The sequence below is a fragment of the Phoenix dactylifera genome, chromosome 4, assembly GCF_009389715.1.
Source record: "Phoenix dactylifera cultivar Barhee BC4 chromosome 4, palm_55x_up_171113_PBpolish2nd_filt_p, whole genome shotgun sequence".
NCBI lineage: Eukaryota > Viridiplantae > Streptophyta > Magnoliopsida > Arecales > Arecaceae > Phoenix > Phoenix dactylifera.
The window spans coordinates 13,685,161-13,700,233 of NC_052395.1; the positions used below are offsets into that span (position 1 = coordinate 13,685,161).

The 15,073-nt window shown below is 42.6% G+C and overlaps 1 protein-coding gene across 1 annotated transcript; it reads right to left on the minus strand.

Annotated features, from left to right (window-relative positions):
* Positions 1–11,858: 11,858 nt before the first annotated feature.
* On the minus strand, positions 11,859–14,759 carry LOC103722077 (putative fatty-acid--CoA ligase fadD21). The gene has a single exon (XM_008812515.2). It carries the CDS (start codon positions 13,842–13,844, stop codon positions 11,859–11,861), a length of 1,986 nt encoding a protein of 661 aa, XP_008810737.2. The 5' UTR covers positions 13,845–14,759.
* Between the last annotated feature and the right edge of the window lie 314 nt (positions 14,760–15,073).

The following is a 15,073-nucleotide window of genomic DNA, read 5'->3' on the forward strand; positions in this document are numbered from 1 at the left end:
GACCCTGGCGACTCTTCCCCGTGACGTAGAGGACTGAATGGGTTGGAGGACGGTTAGCTCTAGGTGGGGTGGCGGCAAGGTCATCCATACCAATACCATCCTCCAATTTTCAACAAAAAATTATATCCCACACGGTACCATATGCATGTTGAAAAATATTTTTATCTATAAATTACTGTATTTTTATTTTATAGAAGTATTATAAAAATAATCTATTATAATAAATCAGAAGATTAAAAAAAAAATTTATCTGGATCAAGGCATGTGATATACGCTGCCCTAAAAACGCTTCTACATGTAGATTTTTGGTAATTTCGTCTCTAATGTACAACAATCTGACTTAGCCCGATCCTCCTTTAACAAGCACGATCGTTGTAGAGGCTTGACCTAATCGACTCCTTCATATATCCAAAAAATAAAAATGTAGAAAGTTGAAAGTTGAAGGATAAAAAAGTCTCTGTAAATTTTTGAGAGACAAAGTACTAGCGAAAAAAAAAAGAGATCGAATGGATTGGATTTTGATTAATTCCGTAAGAGTCAATTTATAGACTCTAACTGAAAGATCGAAGAGATGGTTCTGAAGATACATAATAGTTCAAAAACTCTATACTGTTTTTTTGGAAACCAACATTCTCTTCCTAATATTTACAACTCTTATAAAAAAAACATCTCAAAAAATATTTTAAAAATAGAAGCAAACGGCTGTGATCGTGCACACCGTATAAGTCACAATTTTTTCTTTTCGCATGCAGCTGTATATCATATTAATCATCATGTTAGCTTTGTATAAATCCTATTCGCTCTATGCTCGTCTCAATGATTGATGTAAATAAGAATAATAAAACGAAAAGAAGAAAGAAAGATGAAGATTTTGGCGGGGTGCACGGCCAGTTTCCGCAGATGGTGTTGGAAATACTCTGTCCTTTTTAAACCTTAATTTGCTGCTCTTAATTTAAAAAAAAGAAAGAAAGAAAGAAAAAAAAAGCTTAGGCGTCACTATTAAGATCGGGACCCCTCGAGTTGAGCGGTTCCCGAGGGGCTACAATTTCCGAGCAATCAAATCTAGATTAGATTAAGTACAAAGGCGACTAATCTGTTGCTATTTAATTAATTCGAACAACATATCTATCCATCTATCTTTAGTATCTCACCCGCATAAAACAAAGGTTATTAAAATGAGATGTCAGGCCACGTTGCCCCCCACCGACTTCCGACATGCCGTACGCTGTGGGGTATGGACACTCACACGACACGTGGCCAATCCCTAGCCGCTTGTCGCTCCCAGTGGCCTAAAAGTCCGTGCCCTCGAGTCGTCCCTCCTCGCCGTCCTTTTTTCGGCTTTTGGCGCGAACCATGCGGTCGCCGGTCACTCGAGCGCACAGACGCACAGTTGCAATATTTTTAAAATATTTTTTGCTTTTCTGTTGGTCATTTTATGAATTATTTACAAAAGGATGAACTTATGTAAAGATTTTACAGTTTATTTATATATTATTTGCTAACAGTTTTAAAAATTCTAAGTTGCAAATTAATTGTACGGTGTATAATTGATGATTCTTTTGCACATATTTATATTCAAGTAAATAAAAGTATTGATATATCTGAAATTTATATATTGAATTTTATTTTTAATTCTTTGTTATCTATTTCGTTTTCATTTTTTGATTAATTTTTTTAATTCCAATCTTTATATCTGGCCGAATTATTTCCAAGAACTTGTGACTATCCCCCCATCTCTCTAAGGGAAAAAAAATGAAAGATCATGGGCTCGAGAGACTTAATTTTTTAACTAACAATGTTTTTAAAAGATAATAAAATATTATATATCTAGTAAAATATATTTTTTATTATATTATAATTATTTAGATTTATTTTTTTAAATGAATGGTTCATACAATTCTAGTACAAATACATCTAAAAAAATCAAAAAATAGTCAATTACGGAGCATTCGAGACAGCTTTCTCTCTCTATCCTATAATGCACCTTCGGAGTGATTGGCCTCATACGAGGCCACTTAGTCCACTGCCCCATTAGCTTCTTTGTAAACATGCATAGCATATAACACCGCACCATCATTAGTCATGGCCCGGATGTCTTAAAGTAAGGAGTGGCCTCCACCTATGCCGTCAGTGGCAGACCTAGTTCTTTTAGAATGCATTAGCTAACATATTTACGTATGACTTTGAGGTTTGCTTTGAGGATGAATGTATGACTTTCCGGTTACATATTTACGTACTATTAGTAGATAACAGAAAAAAATAGCCATCATAATCTATTATCTAGCCTCATAACTGTTCATTATGATATAGATAAGTATCATTATTTTTGTTTAGTTTTATCTATACCATTTCTTTACATGAAATAATGTTTTTAAACATTTTACTTTTAATCAATTTACTATTACAATAGAAACTCATACAATAACGCCATCAAATTTTCTGCATATTCATTAATTTCATTATAATAAATTACAACGATCGTTATAACAATCACTAATTCGGCATTAAAAGTCTAAAACCATACAATGTAGTAAAAATTGTGATCATTTCAGTGAACTTGAATTTATCCTCTAATTGTCACACCTATCTGCCTGATTCTGCATCAATCAGTGCACCGACAAATATGGGTCTCCCTCCTATTCCTCCAAGATAATAAAAACAAAAATAAGACTGTTTTAATTGTTGCAACAGTCAATAATAATTTTGACGGAGATCTATTATAGCAGAAGATCGCGGTTATTGAAAACTTGGGTGGGATTGGCCAGTCCAAGTGTTTATGGTGTCAAATATGGTGTCAATAACCAGATTTCGCCAAAATACCTCCAGAATTAAGAAACCAAATCTGGACAAAAGCAACATTGTGAGAACCCATGCGAGTGTGTATTTAGTCCCACATCAGTTATTCGCTGGATGGATCTTGAGTACTCGTGGAGGGCAAAATGAATCGTTCTCCTCAAGATAGGGGACCACCGTGTTTCGGCCAAGCAGACCTCAGCGCCGACCAGGCTAGACCTCGGTCCCGCTGAGAGTCAGTCCTACCTCGGACCTCGCCGAAGGCCAAGCCGACCTCGGCTACGACTTGCAGCAACCTCCTCTGGAGTCTACAACGACGATCCGCCTCGACCAAGTTCGAGGCGCCCTATACGACGATGCGCCGCGTCCAGAGTTCGAGGCGCCCTATATGATGATGCGCCCTGGCCTGAGATCGAGGCGCCTTATATAGCGACGCGCCCTGGCCCGAGCTCGGGGCGCCTTGCTGAGCAGACTTCAAAGTCAAGGAGTCTAGGCCGATCTCAGAACTCGCCAAGTCGACCTCACCGAATATTTATCATGGCCCCCATGCGGCCCAACCTCAGTGCCCTGCCAAACGAGCAAGGCCGACCTCGGCCCCCGCCAAAGGCCGAGCTAATCTCGCCTAGCACGCGCCACGGCCATGCCCTGCAGCAACCTCATTGCACCATGATTCGCTTGATGGCCATACCAAGACACGTCGACAAAGGACTACGCCTTGCTGCCCCAGCCATGCCTACTGACAAGGGCCAGACCGCGCGAAAGGACAGCTCAAAACGTGTGCCTCAAGCAAGCCGTGGCCGCGCGCCACCTAACCAACGTCATCTCCTCTTATAATGAGGACATGCCATATTTCAGCCACCTGGGCACCTCTACGGAGTTTATAAATAGCCCCATTAGGTAACGCCTAAGGACCTTTTGGCCAACAAATACTCCACGCTAACTTAAGCATTGGAGGGCCCTCACCAGAAACATCGGTGAGGCTTTGTGCAGGTACGCCGGCGCACGGGAGGTAGCGTTCTTTCTTCGCCTCGATCGGTAGCTCACCCGACTCCTCCGACATGGTCACCCTCGGGCCAAATTTGAACCACAACAGGTACTTATACAGGATCAAGAAACCCAAATAAAACCTTCTGATAAACCATTTTGGGTTGACAAATGGTATCAGAGCGGGCTCAGTCCATAACCTTGTGGATTAGAGAACACTACAGCACAAATCCATTGGGGATGACCACGGGCTGATCGTAATGCTTGTGATTCGATTTGAATGAATTTGAACTCTTAGCCTGACGAGGACGTCAGGGCTTGAACGAGGGAAGTATGTAAGGACCCATGCGGGGCGTGTGTTTAGTCCTACATCGATTATTCACTAGATAGATCTTGGGTTGTTGCCCAAAAAGACAACCCAAGAGGGGGGATGAATTGGGTTTTAAGTAATTATTGCAAATAAAAACTTAATGAGTAACTAATTAAACCTTATTGCAAGTGGATTAATTAGTTTACTATATGCAGTGAATGAAGAGAATGGAAGAGACAATGAAACAATCACAAACACAAGAGATTTTATAGTGGTTCGGAGCTAACTCTTGCTCCTATGTCCACTCCCCAAGCTTCACTTGGGAGTTCACTATAATTTCTCGGATTACAGCCGGTTGTTTTACAAGCTCACAATCCAACTGGTTGTTTTACGAGATCACAACGAACTCGGTCGGTTTTCACAGGCTCACCGACTAGAACCATCCGATTGTTTTTTCGGGATCACAATCGAACCCTTATACGTTGGTTTTACCCTCGGCTCACCAGCCAATCTTAACACCCTTGATTCAATCCCCTGATTGAATCAAGTAAGAAAAACAGTTTGAAAAGAGTACAAGGATAGCTTCTTGAAAAGCAAATATAAACAATATGAATAAGGAAGAGTTAGAAGCCCTCAAACAGATTTTTGGATGTGAAGTAAGGGGCTTCTCGAACACTGTAACTCCTCTTGAGTGTGCTGAAGATTTGCTGTCAGAAGGGGAGCCTCGAATGCGAGGAAGACGTTTGGAGGATGGACTTCAATGCATTTCTTCCTTCTTTCTCTTGTATTTACTCTTGAGTGGCTTTGGTAGGTGGAAATCCCTTTTGCTTTGAGTGGAGTCTCTCTCTTGATGTCTATTACTGTTCACTCTGGCTATTTAAGCAATCCCCATCGAAAACTAGCCGTTAGACACACTTTTAGAGCCGTTCTGCACAATCTGCAACTCCTGACACAGTGTCCGTTGGGATCGGAGTCGACTCGCTCGATCTGGAGTCGACTCGGCTGTTGCTGGAGTCGACTCATGCTTTACTGGAGACGACTCGCCCACTGTTCAAAATTTGAAATAAAGTGCTGTCCCGTTCTGGAGTCGACTCGGCCAAACTTGGAGTCGACTCGCCAATATCCGAAGATGACTCTGCCTTCTGGAGACGACTCGTTTTCAGGAATCCAAAGGTCTTTCTTTCGGGTTTACTTCCTCGAGTCGACTCGGATTCTCTTGGAGTCGACTCGGCTCTCAGAGCCTGAAAAACTGGTCTTCTGTCTTTGGAGTTGAACTGCCTCGGAGTCGACTCGGACTTTGCTAGAGTCGACTCGGCTCTCAGAGACCGAAAAACTGCTCTTCTATCGTTGGAGTTGAACTGCCTCGGAGTCGACTCGGCTCTCAGACACCGAAGTTGGCTCTCTGACTTTTAGTCTTGCATTCCTTTGAGAGTCGACTCGCCAAACGTTGGAGTCGACTCGAGTTCTTCTGGAGTCGACTCGGCTCTCAGAGTCCAAAAACAACTTCTCTGTCTTTCTATCTGTTACTCCTTGGAGTCGACTCGGAACTATCGGGGGTCGACTCGGCAAGCATCGGAGTCGACTCGAATTCTTCAGGAGTCGACTCGGTGACAGGGTCTGAGATTCATCTTTCTGTCCTGCTGTCTGTTCTCAGTCGGAGTCGACTCGCAGTGTGCCGGAGTCGACTCGAGCCTGTGCCAGAACATCTGAAACACTTGAAGTCGACTCGAAATCCTCCAGAGTCGACTCGAGTTTCAGCCTTTGACTTAAGTTGTTTTCCACATGCACTCAAAAGAGGATTCTTACAAATTTTTCCCGATATACTGGATTGAATTCATTAGTATAACATAAAATATACTCAATGGCTTTGTGCTCATCAAAATCAAATAGGGTTATAATCAATCACTCCACATGGGTACTTATACAGAATCAAGGAATACAAATAAAACCTTCCAGCTAGCCATTTTGGATGAGATTTTAGGTTGTTACAAATATAAAAGTTAGACATGCAGGTCTGAACGTTATGTAAAGTTCACCGTCATAGTTTGTTCCAATTTGCAATTTTTCGCTAGACAAGACGGCCATGGTAGAAAATTTTCGTGACAGCAAGCTCTCTTCAAACTAACATATTTGTCGCTGCAAGAAAGGTCACGGTTTAAGTCTGCTCCCTCGTGAAAGTACTTGGAGATAAGTTTGATGCAAGAATTACTTTGATGTCCATGTTTCCATAATGATAATGATGCGAATATATAAAGCCAGTATCCTTCCTTCCAGACGTGGTCGTGTGTTCATTTAAAAAAGGGGTGACATTCCGTGTTATATTCTTTCTGGATAATACGTCCAACATAAACACATCGTTTCTAATGATAGCAGACATAAACCGAATCTTATAACAAAATTGATTTTCTTATTTTTTTTAACTCCAGAAAGGGAGAGGAAGATAGCCTATGCTCATTAATAATTCCTGGAGATCATGAGTTGTAGTGAAGCAGGACATCAATAGGCATCTCTTATATCAGCACCAAGAGGTATTATTTATCAATTCAATCAGCTGGCATCTTCAGCAAAATCAAAGTATCATTTTGCATGTTGAATTTCTAACAAAACTTCTAGAAAAAAAAAAGCAACAGCAATTCCTAAGAACATATAAAAGAGGATGCATGTCCCGAAATTTCAATTTCCCAAAATTTGTCCCTTATAAGTTCAATTGATTTCGATAATAATCCTAAACAAATCTCTCCACGACGCATTTCAGCCAAACTAAACTTCTATAAAAAGGTTCCTAACATCACTAGGCTCCAGGGAATCTAATAAAAAACTCTCATTACTCAGAGTTCATGCATAGTATAAGTTGCATATTCTCTAAAATTCAAACTAGTTATGATCTGTTGGTTATAACAAAATTTTATGCTCAATTACATTAAGTGCCAACATATTAACATCTAGATGGGTTTAGAACCTAGATCACTGATGTTAACATCTACTTCTTTCCCAATTGAGCAAACCTACACCTTCTCACATCAAGTTATGCATTAAATGAACCATTAATTTGCTTTAGCCTCAGGCAAAGTCGGATGCATGGACAGGCTCCAACCGGGGTCTGAGAATCCTATAGATAGAGGGAGAGAGAGGGAGAGATGGAGGAAAGGAGAGGTACAAAGGATTTAGAAGGCTCTATAATGTGCTGAGCCCACCGTAGCTGACACAACGGCACGAGGGGAGTTTCTGTGATGCGTAGGCAGCCACGCGCACACGTACGTACGTACCACCGCGGTGATCGACAAAGATATATATATATATATATATTTTGCTTTGGATCGACAAAGATATTCGCACGGCAAGCTGGAAGCCATGGTTGGGATGGAATCTGAAGGCTTAAAGCCCCCACCCGCGCCCCCAAACAAAAGAGACTCGCAGGCTTTGGCGTCATAAAGTTGATGGTATAGGGCGACGCGTGCTGAGGTGCCGACCTCAACCAAGAGCAACATCGGAGTTTTGGCAGCAGACCATCCGGCCTTGGCTCAGAATGAGAAAAGCTACTGCCAAGCCTGCTCAGGGCCCGCATGCAGGTGAGACACAGAACCAACCCATCGGCATGAGACTTGGCTTCTCTCCCCAGCTTCTCATCAAGTGCTCATCCTTTTACAGATGAAGGAACACTGTTCTTGCCACTGATGGCTTTAAGTTCTTCTTTAGAGGCTCCTTGGACTGTCTTTGCTGACTCATTGATGGTTGCTTGCATGGGGTGCCACCTAGAGGATATGCCTGTGGGGACTGTCGAAGGCTGAAGGTTGTGACAAATGTTGGTCAAGCATCTGTTGGTGAGTACAAACAGGACGGTCCTCAGCCAGCGTATTTATTGTGGCAAATTAACTGGTGCTGCCTACCAATGACAAGCTGCAATAAATAATCGTAGTTATTTCGTGGCTCTTAACATGGGATGTGCGTGCTCTAATGCTCAGATTGGACAGTTTGATGGTTTAGTAACATGGATTTAATTAATATGGACCGTATATTAATTGTTCATCAAAATGTTTCTCTCGGATTATGCATCGAGATTTGCGAGATGCATGCTGATCCAAGTTGATGTAGAGGCCATCGAACATGTGCATAAGATGCATGGTGTTTTACACCTTATAGATAAGGATACGAAGAACGTACTGTGCGCATTACGCATCAATGTATGAAGCACATCTAATAGCGCAAGAGATCAGGCCAAATGACACCATTAACTCATATTTTGCAAGAGTTTTTGACACGATCCAGAATCTCACATAAAAAGATTAGCCAAAAAATTTTATTTAAATTTTTTTTGTCCTATAAAAATCTAAATCCATTCAAATCTAATCACAAGCATCGTGATCGGCATGTGGTCAGCGCCAATCCCGTGTTGCAGTATCTCCTAGTCCACATAGGCCATGAGCCGAGTTTGCTCTGATACCATGCGTCATGATATAGGAAATCACTTAAAAAAGTTAGTTGAGAGTTATTATTTTAGTTTCTTGGGTCTGTATAATTATCCAAGATTTATCTGGTGCATAGCTAATTGAACCTAAACACACGCCCACACGAGTCCTCACATACTCTCTCCATTTAAGCTTTGACATCTTCACCAAGCTAAAAGTTCAGATCCATTCAAATCTAATCGCAAACACTTTGATCAATCCGTGGTCAGCCTCAATGAACTTGTGCTGTGTTGTCCTCCAATCCATATAGGCCATGGGCCGGGGATGGCTCTGGTACAATTTGTCACGGCCCAAGATCTCACACAAAAAGGATAGTTGGAAGTTATTATTTGGATTCCTTAGCTCTATATAAGTATTTAAGATTTACACAGTATATAGTCTATATAAAACTAAATGCATGCCTATATGATCCCCATAGTTTTAACATCATTAAAATTATACTTTAGAAGATTTTTAACACTGCATATTCTCAATTCGTTTTTTCTGAAATGTTGCCCCAATTGTTCGACCCTCTAAAGAGAATCCAATACAAATAAATGGGTTCACGAGGTCTTTTTTGGGGATGTCGAATACCCTGTGAGATGCAACTTGTTTGCATTCTTTCTTTCCACGAACTGAATGCATTCTAAGCTAAGAAGGATCCTCATGACATTCCATCGGTAATTTAATGAATCCTATTGATTTGTAGACATGCTTTAATTGGTCCCACGCAGATAGAGGTGGCTCACCAGGAGACCAAATCACAGATTCATCACTAATTGGATACACAACCACTTGAATGGGACTGGTGTCCTATCTTTGCAACAAAGAAAGATTTGCCTTTCTTTGCATCAACCCACTGTTGGATCGTGCAATAGCTACTTTAAAATTTAGGCAGGTGGATGAATGAAGAAGTTTAGAGTTTTTTGAGATCTGCAAAAAGTGTGATCCAATGGTGAATGCAAGATCAAACATTCTTTCGTGCGAAGTAGACAAATCGAGCCTCAAACAAGTAGAAGGCGCGTACTCCTGAAATGTTCTGACATCATAACAAGAAGATACGAGACAATGAGAGCTGAAATGGGCACACCATCTTTAATCCATGTCATCCAGCTTCTGTTTGTCATGCCGAAATGCTCTCGAGCGAAATGGACGCACCTCATATCCGCATCCATACCATGTCTGAACTTGAAATGCGAGGACTAAGTCCAACCATGCAAGCCTAGTTCTCATGCATGATTCACCAATTGTTCTAATTTTCACCCTCCTAAATTTGACTCAAACCAAACCAAACCATGCTGCCCAAATCCAAACTACTGGAATCGATCAGTTTGCCATTGCTTGAGGTGACAAATTTGTATTGCTTAGCTACTATCTATCACATTAGGTCAAAGCCACATCACATGACCCATCGTTCTGTGACTAAATGAATTCCATAGAGATCGAGAAATGTGGTTAGAGATATCATCTTACCATCTAACGTCTTTTGTTTCACTGATAACACTAAATACACTAACTAGGCCCAATCAGCTTCCATTCAAACAGCACAAAGTTTGTCCCCTCCTTAGCAAACATGGAAAGTGGCCCGGTTTGTGGGTCGATCGAGGAAGTAATTGGGATGGGAGCTGGTGAGGCCCCCCATTCTCTTCTTTGAGCTCTCTGAGAGGGATCCAAAGAAGCGGTCAGTGTCCGGGCCACCCTCCTACAGCTGCTGTGGTGGCATGTGAGACAAGTGGGCGACCCCAGGATGCAGCAAAGGATTTGTGGGCAGACCTTGCGGAAAACCATGCATGTTCTTGTTTTTTTGAGAACAGGAAAACCATGCAAGTTATACAACCAGAAGGTACCACGGCTGCCTGAGTGGTCCTTTTCCGTTGGTTTCTGAAGCCTTTTCCATGTTCCTCTGGTCTATTCCTCGTCAGGGAATCCAATGGAATTGCCCCTGGGATTGAGACCTTTGCCAAGCTTTTCTCCCTCTGCTCTATGGACTTGTATATTCTTTTTTTTTTTTTTTTTTCCTGCTTTATAGCAAGGTTGAGTCTTAGATATTTTGCAGATTAAGTGATGATCAGCTAATTATTCAATTTGCATAAAAGGATCCCTTTTTTCCAGAACGACCTGTAGTTCTGAATTTTTGTCCATTTTGTAGTAGTTATCTATACAATTAAACATTTTTAGGTTTGCATCAGTTTCTATTATGTGTGCGTCGACAACCAATATCTCTGCATAGGCTAAAATAAATATATAAATTCATGTGAGACAGAAGCACGATGGTTCCATAAAATCAAAAGCAGATTTTGTTTCTACAAAAGAAATAAATGTGGCCTTTTTTTTCTACAAATGTGAGGATAAAATTCTTTTTTTCTGCAAAATCTCCTTGCGGACTTAACGAGTCATCATACTGTTGTAATGGTCTTTATAGCAGTTTCCTAGGCTTTCTATTATGTCTTCAAATAATGGAAATTTTGAAGATGCATGTTATTGATCACCAATATTTCACGGTAATGATCATTACATAACGAAGCTATGGCCTTTTTTAGAAAGAATATGGATTCCATTGGGGAACAATGATTTAAACAAGCATGCTGTTATTTTTTGATATTTTAATTCAATGACAATATTAATCACTATAACGTTCGTTACTTTGTTCTCAAATAAGTCCAACGAAAGACTCAGCCAACAAATAATGGACATTATTTCTTTTATGATCAAATGATGAAAAGAGATTGGAATGTAGTTTGTTATTTGGGGATGTCGACACTATTTAAACTTATAAACCGCAGATTTATGAAAGCCTAAGTGATTGTTGAGCGGCAACAATCTGCAACTTAGCTGCAGGTAAAAGAATTACTAAAGACGGCCAATTCTTTTTGGCTGCATATCTCTGAGTCTCGTCATTTTGCCCATACATCTCCCTTATTAGTTATACAATTATGGAAACCGTTCATGATTGTCACCGGTTGGGAGGAAATTTTAAAATTTTAAGTACTTTTCAGGCACTTCTAAGGTTAACCACATGATGGCCTTTGATTGATTAGTTGAAGGCTTTATAATAAGCTTTGATTGGCCGGTCTGCCATTTCGGCTATGATGGTTCCAAAGTGCACATATTGTTCCAATATGTTTAAAAAGAAAGTTAAAAGCATTGTTGCATTCTATAATGTCACAGAAGGGAGCAATAAACCTCAGTACTATAGCTGACCTCAGATCCCCCTCTCAAGTTTCTACCCTTTTTTTTTATATATATATATAGTAAAAATGAGAATTTATATAGCTCTAACATGAGTGCATTCAGCCAAATCATAAGAAAGTAAAGTCTCCACTTTTTCACAAAGACGAAATCAAGGAGAACCGGCGACCCGCAGTTCCTAGAGCCCGAACCGGGGCCTCATCTCTCATTCCCTCTCCCACCTCACCACCCCCCGCTCCATCCTCCTCCCCTCTCTCCGTAATGGCCGATGAGTATTCCTCGAACCAGACCTCACAAAGTACTGGAAATCTCCCCTCCAACAGCATGTTCTTCGCCAACCACCTCCTTAGCTTCCCCGAAGTTGTCTTCGGAACACTCCCACCCTCCACCATCACCACCCACCCAACCCGGACCCCCTCTTCCTTCAGCACACCCTCTCTTATCGCCTCGCCTATCCTTCTATAAGTACCAATTACTCTCCCTCCCCCTTCTTTCCTCTGCAACTCTGCGACTACCGCCACGACCGTTCTCTTGCTCGGCATTGACAATGCCACTCCAAATGCTGCAATACAGCCTCCTCTCACATACTTAGGACTGCTGTTATAGGCAGCAGTCTCAATGTAGTGTGCATGTAGCGAGTTTCGGCCATCATGGACTCTTATCACGTCACAAGTCCGACCAACTACGTAAAGATACCTCTCATCTCCCTTGACGATCCCCAGATCGCCGGTCCTGACATAACATTTGCCAGCCCTGCCTCGGAGCCTCCCATGAAACACTTCATGAGTTAAGGACGGGTGCCCGAGGTACCCTGACGCGTTGCTCGGTGAAGAGACCCATATCTCTCCCTCCACCCCGTCCTCCACTGGCTCGCAGGTTTCTTCATTGACGACGATTATATCCATCTCCTCTTCTTCATATGATGACGAGGAGGAAGGCGATGACAGCCTCGCTGAAGGCAAAAGCTTGTTGTAGGACGGCATATTTGGGTAGCCACTCCGTTCTTCCCCTTGGCATTGCCATGCGGTGGAGACAAAGGTGCAGTTCTCCGCCAGCCCATAGGACGGAGAGATCGACGATGGGTTGAGCCCCACACGTGCGAATTCATCAACAAACTCATCGACTGAAAATTTGTAGATAGGCTCATTGATCAGGATTAGGTTTCTCATGCTCCCCAGCTTGAGAGGCAGTGCCCCTTGGTCGATACCTCCTCTTTTTGCCACTAAAGGCAAGGTGAAGGAAGGAACTGGGGTGCAAGTGGCTTTGAACTCGGTGATGAGCTCAAGCCAGAGGCGAGGCCGGTGCAAGAAGGCCCCCGGTGAGGTGAGAACACAGGTGGCACCTGAGACAACAGTTAGCAGGAGGAACATTAGGCCACAGTCATGGTACTGCGGCAGCCACGACACAATGACGCTGCTCGGATGGAGGTCGTAGGCCTTCCTCGCCACCCTCACATTGTGAGCTGCGGCACCGGCGGTCACGAGCACCGGCTTCGGTATTCCAGTTGCACCAGAGGTGTACTGAACGAGGTAAGTGTCGTTCGGCCCACAGCCCAAATACTCTGAAGTGTCCGAATTTGGGCAGCAAGCATTAGGGTTCTCATCCTCCAAACCGTCGACGGAGATCCACCGGAGCTTGCGAAGTAGGCAAGCAAGCCGGTCGGAAGTCGACGGTGAAATAGATCTGATTATGGCGGAGATGTAGGATGGATGGGCTATGGCAGCCTTCGGGTTGGCCTGGGAGAGGGCCCTTAGGAGGTGGTGGTGGGAGGGACCTTGTTTGGCTGGGGAGAAGGAAGAAGAATCTGGAGGAATAATAGGGATAGCAACGAGACTGGCACGTTGAGAGGCGAAGAGGAGCTTGACAAGTTGGAGACCAGGAGAACAGAGGATAAGGAGGGTGTCACCTCTCTGGAGAGGGTAGAGGAGCCGGGAGGCGATGGCTTCCACAGAGGAGTTGAGCTCGGAGTAGGTGATGGAGGCCCATTGCATGCCCCTGGGAGAGTCCTCCGCCCACACGAAGGCAGGCTTGTACTGGAAATTAGGTTGGCTAGCCCATAAAGGGAGGTAACGGTCCACAACCGGCTGGTCGGGGAAGCAAGGATCATAGTTCTCACAGGACATTTTGGCTTCTCCCAGTCTCTATTCTAGGAGGGATCGACTTGATCAATGTTGAGTGCTGTAGTTCTATTTATATAAATCAAAGAAGAGAAGGATTGGGATCTAGGCGGCCATAAAGAAGGGGGAAGAAAGGTGATCCCTCTAAGGAACAAACGCTGGAGCGAGCGAGAGAATATTGGATATGCTTAGCGGAATATCCTACTGCCGCCTTAGTGTGGAACGTTGATTGCGCCCTTTGAATATAAAAGGATTTCATGATGAGGATTGCTTTGTTGTTAGTTGGCCAACGGTTATGTGAAGAATGGTGAGATTGAAGTTTTGGATAGGAGGGAAGACGGTTGCTTTGCGGACGTTGTGTTCGATAATGTTAGCGAGAAGGCCCAGTTAGTCGATAGTAACAATGGGTTGTTCTTCGGGTTGGCGCCTGAGGCTAGATGACACCGTTCAATAACATATTTGAATGCAAGATAAGCTCAGATTCCGGAATACGGGATGGCATATTCCATTAGGAGGCCAGAATTTTTTACATGCAAAAGGTATTTCAAGTCAGAAGGCATGGTGGTGGGGCATGGGAGATTTGTTCTAGGTGCCGGAAGGCTTCTGTTGACCCCCTGTGCACATATTAGCCCTATCTAGGGGGATCTTTGATCACTAAGCAACTGAAACCAAGCTCGCCTTCTTTTTCCTTTCTTCTTCTTCTTTGATAAATTAAGAACCAAAGTAGCTATTTGCTAGGATTGAACTAGTAGACTAGTGAGCAAGAGAAACTCAATGGTCTTGAGAGTTTGAATGATGCATGTCATGTTCTCGCAAACTGCAACAGATCATAAGATCTGCTTAGTTTGTATAAATTGAGGTCTAGAAAATAAATAAGATTTTAGGATCAGATTTTGAATGATGCATGCCTTTACAATTCCAGGGTGACGAGTTTGCTCTTTCACTGTCCATAAACCAAGTTTCCTAGTTTACAGTACCTCTAGAGCCGAAAGCTGAGATTGTTATGTAGTATCCTTGACCAATTTCATCTTGAAAAGATACTAGGGAAGGAGCTCCGCTCATGTTAACTATGACATTTGCTTTGCTTTACTTCATGCTCACCTCGAGTTCCAATGCATTGGCCATGTAATTCTTGACTAGAGCCAATCCTTGATTTATGCTGCTTTGATGGAAAATCTTCCTCGTTATCATTTGTCATCTACAATTTTACAGCCCTCCAGCAAAATAGGAGATCG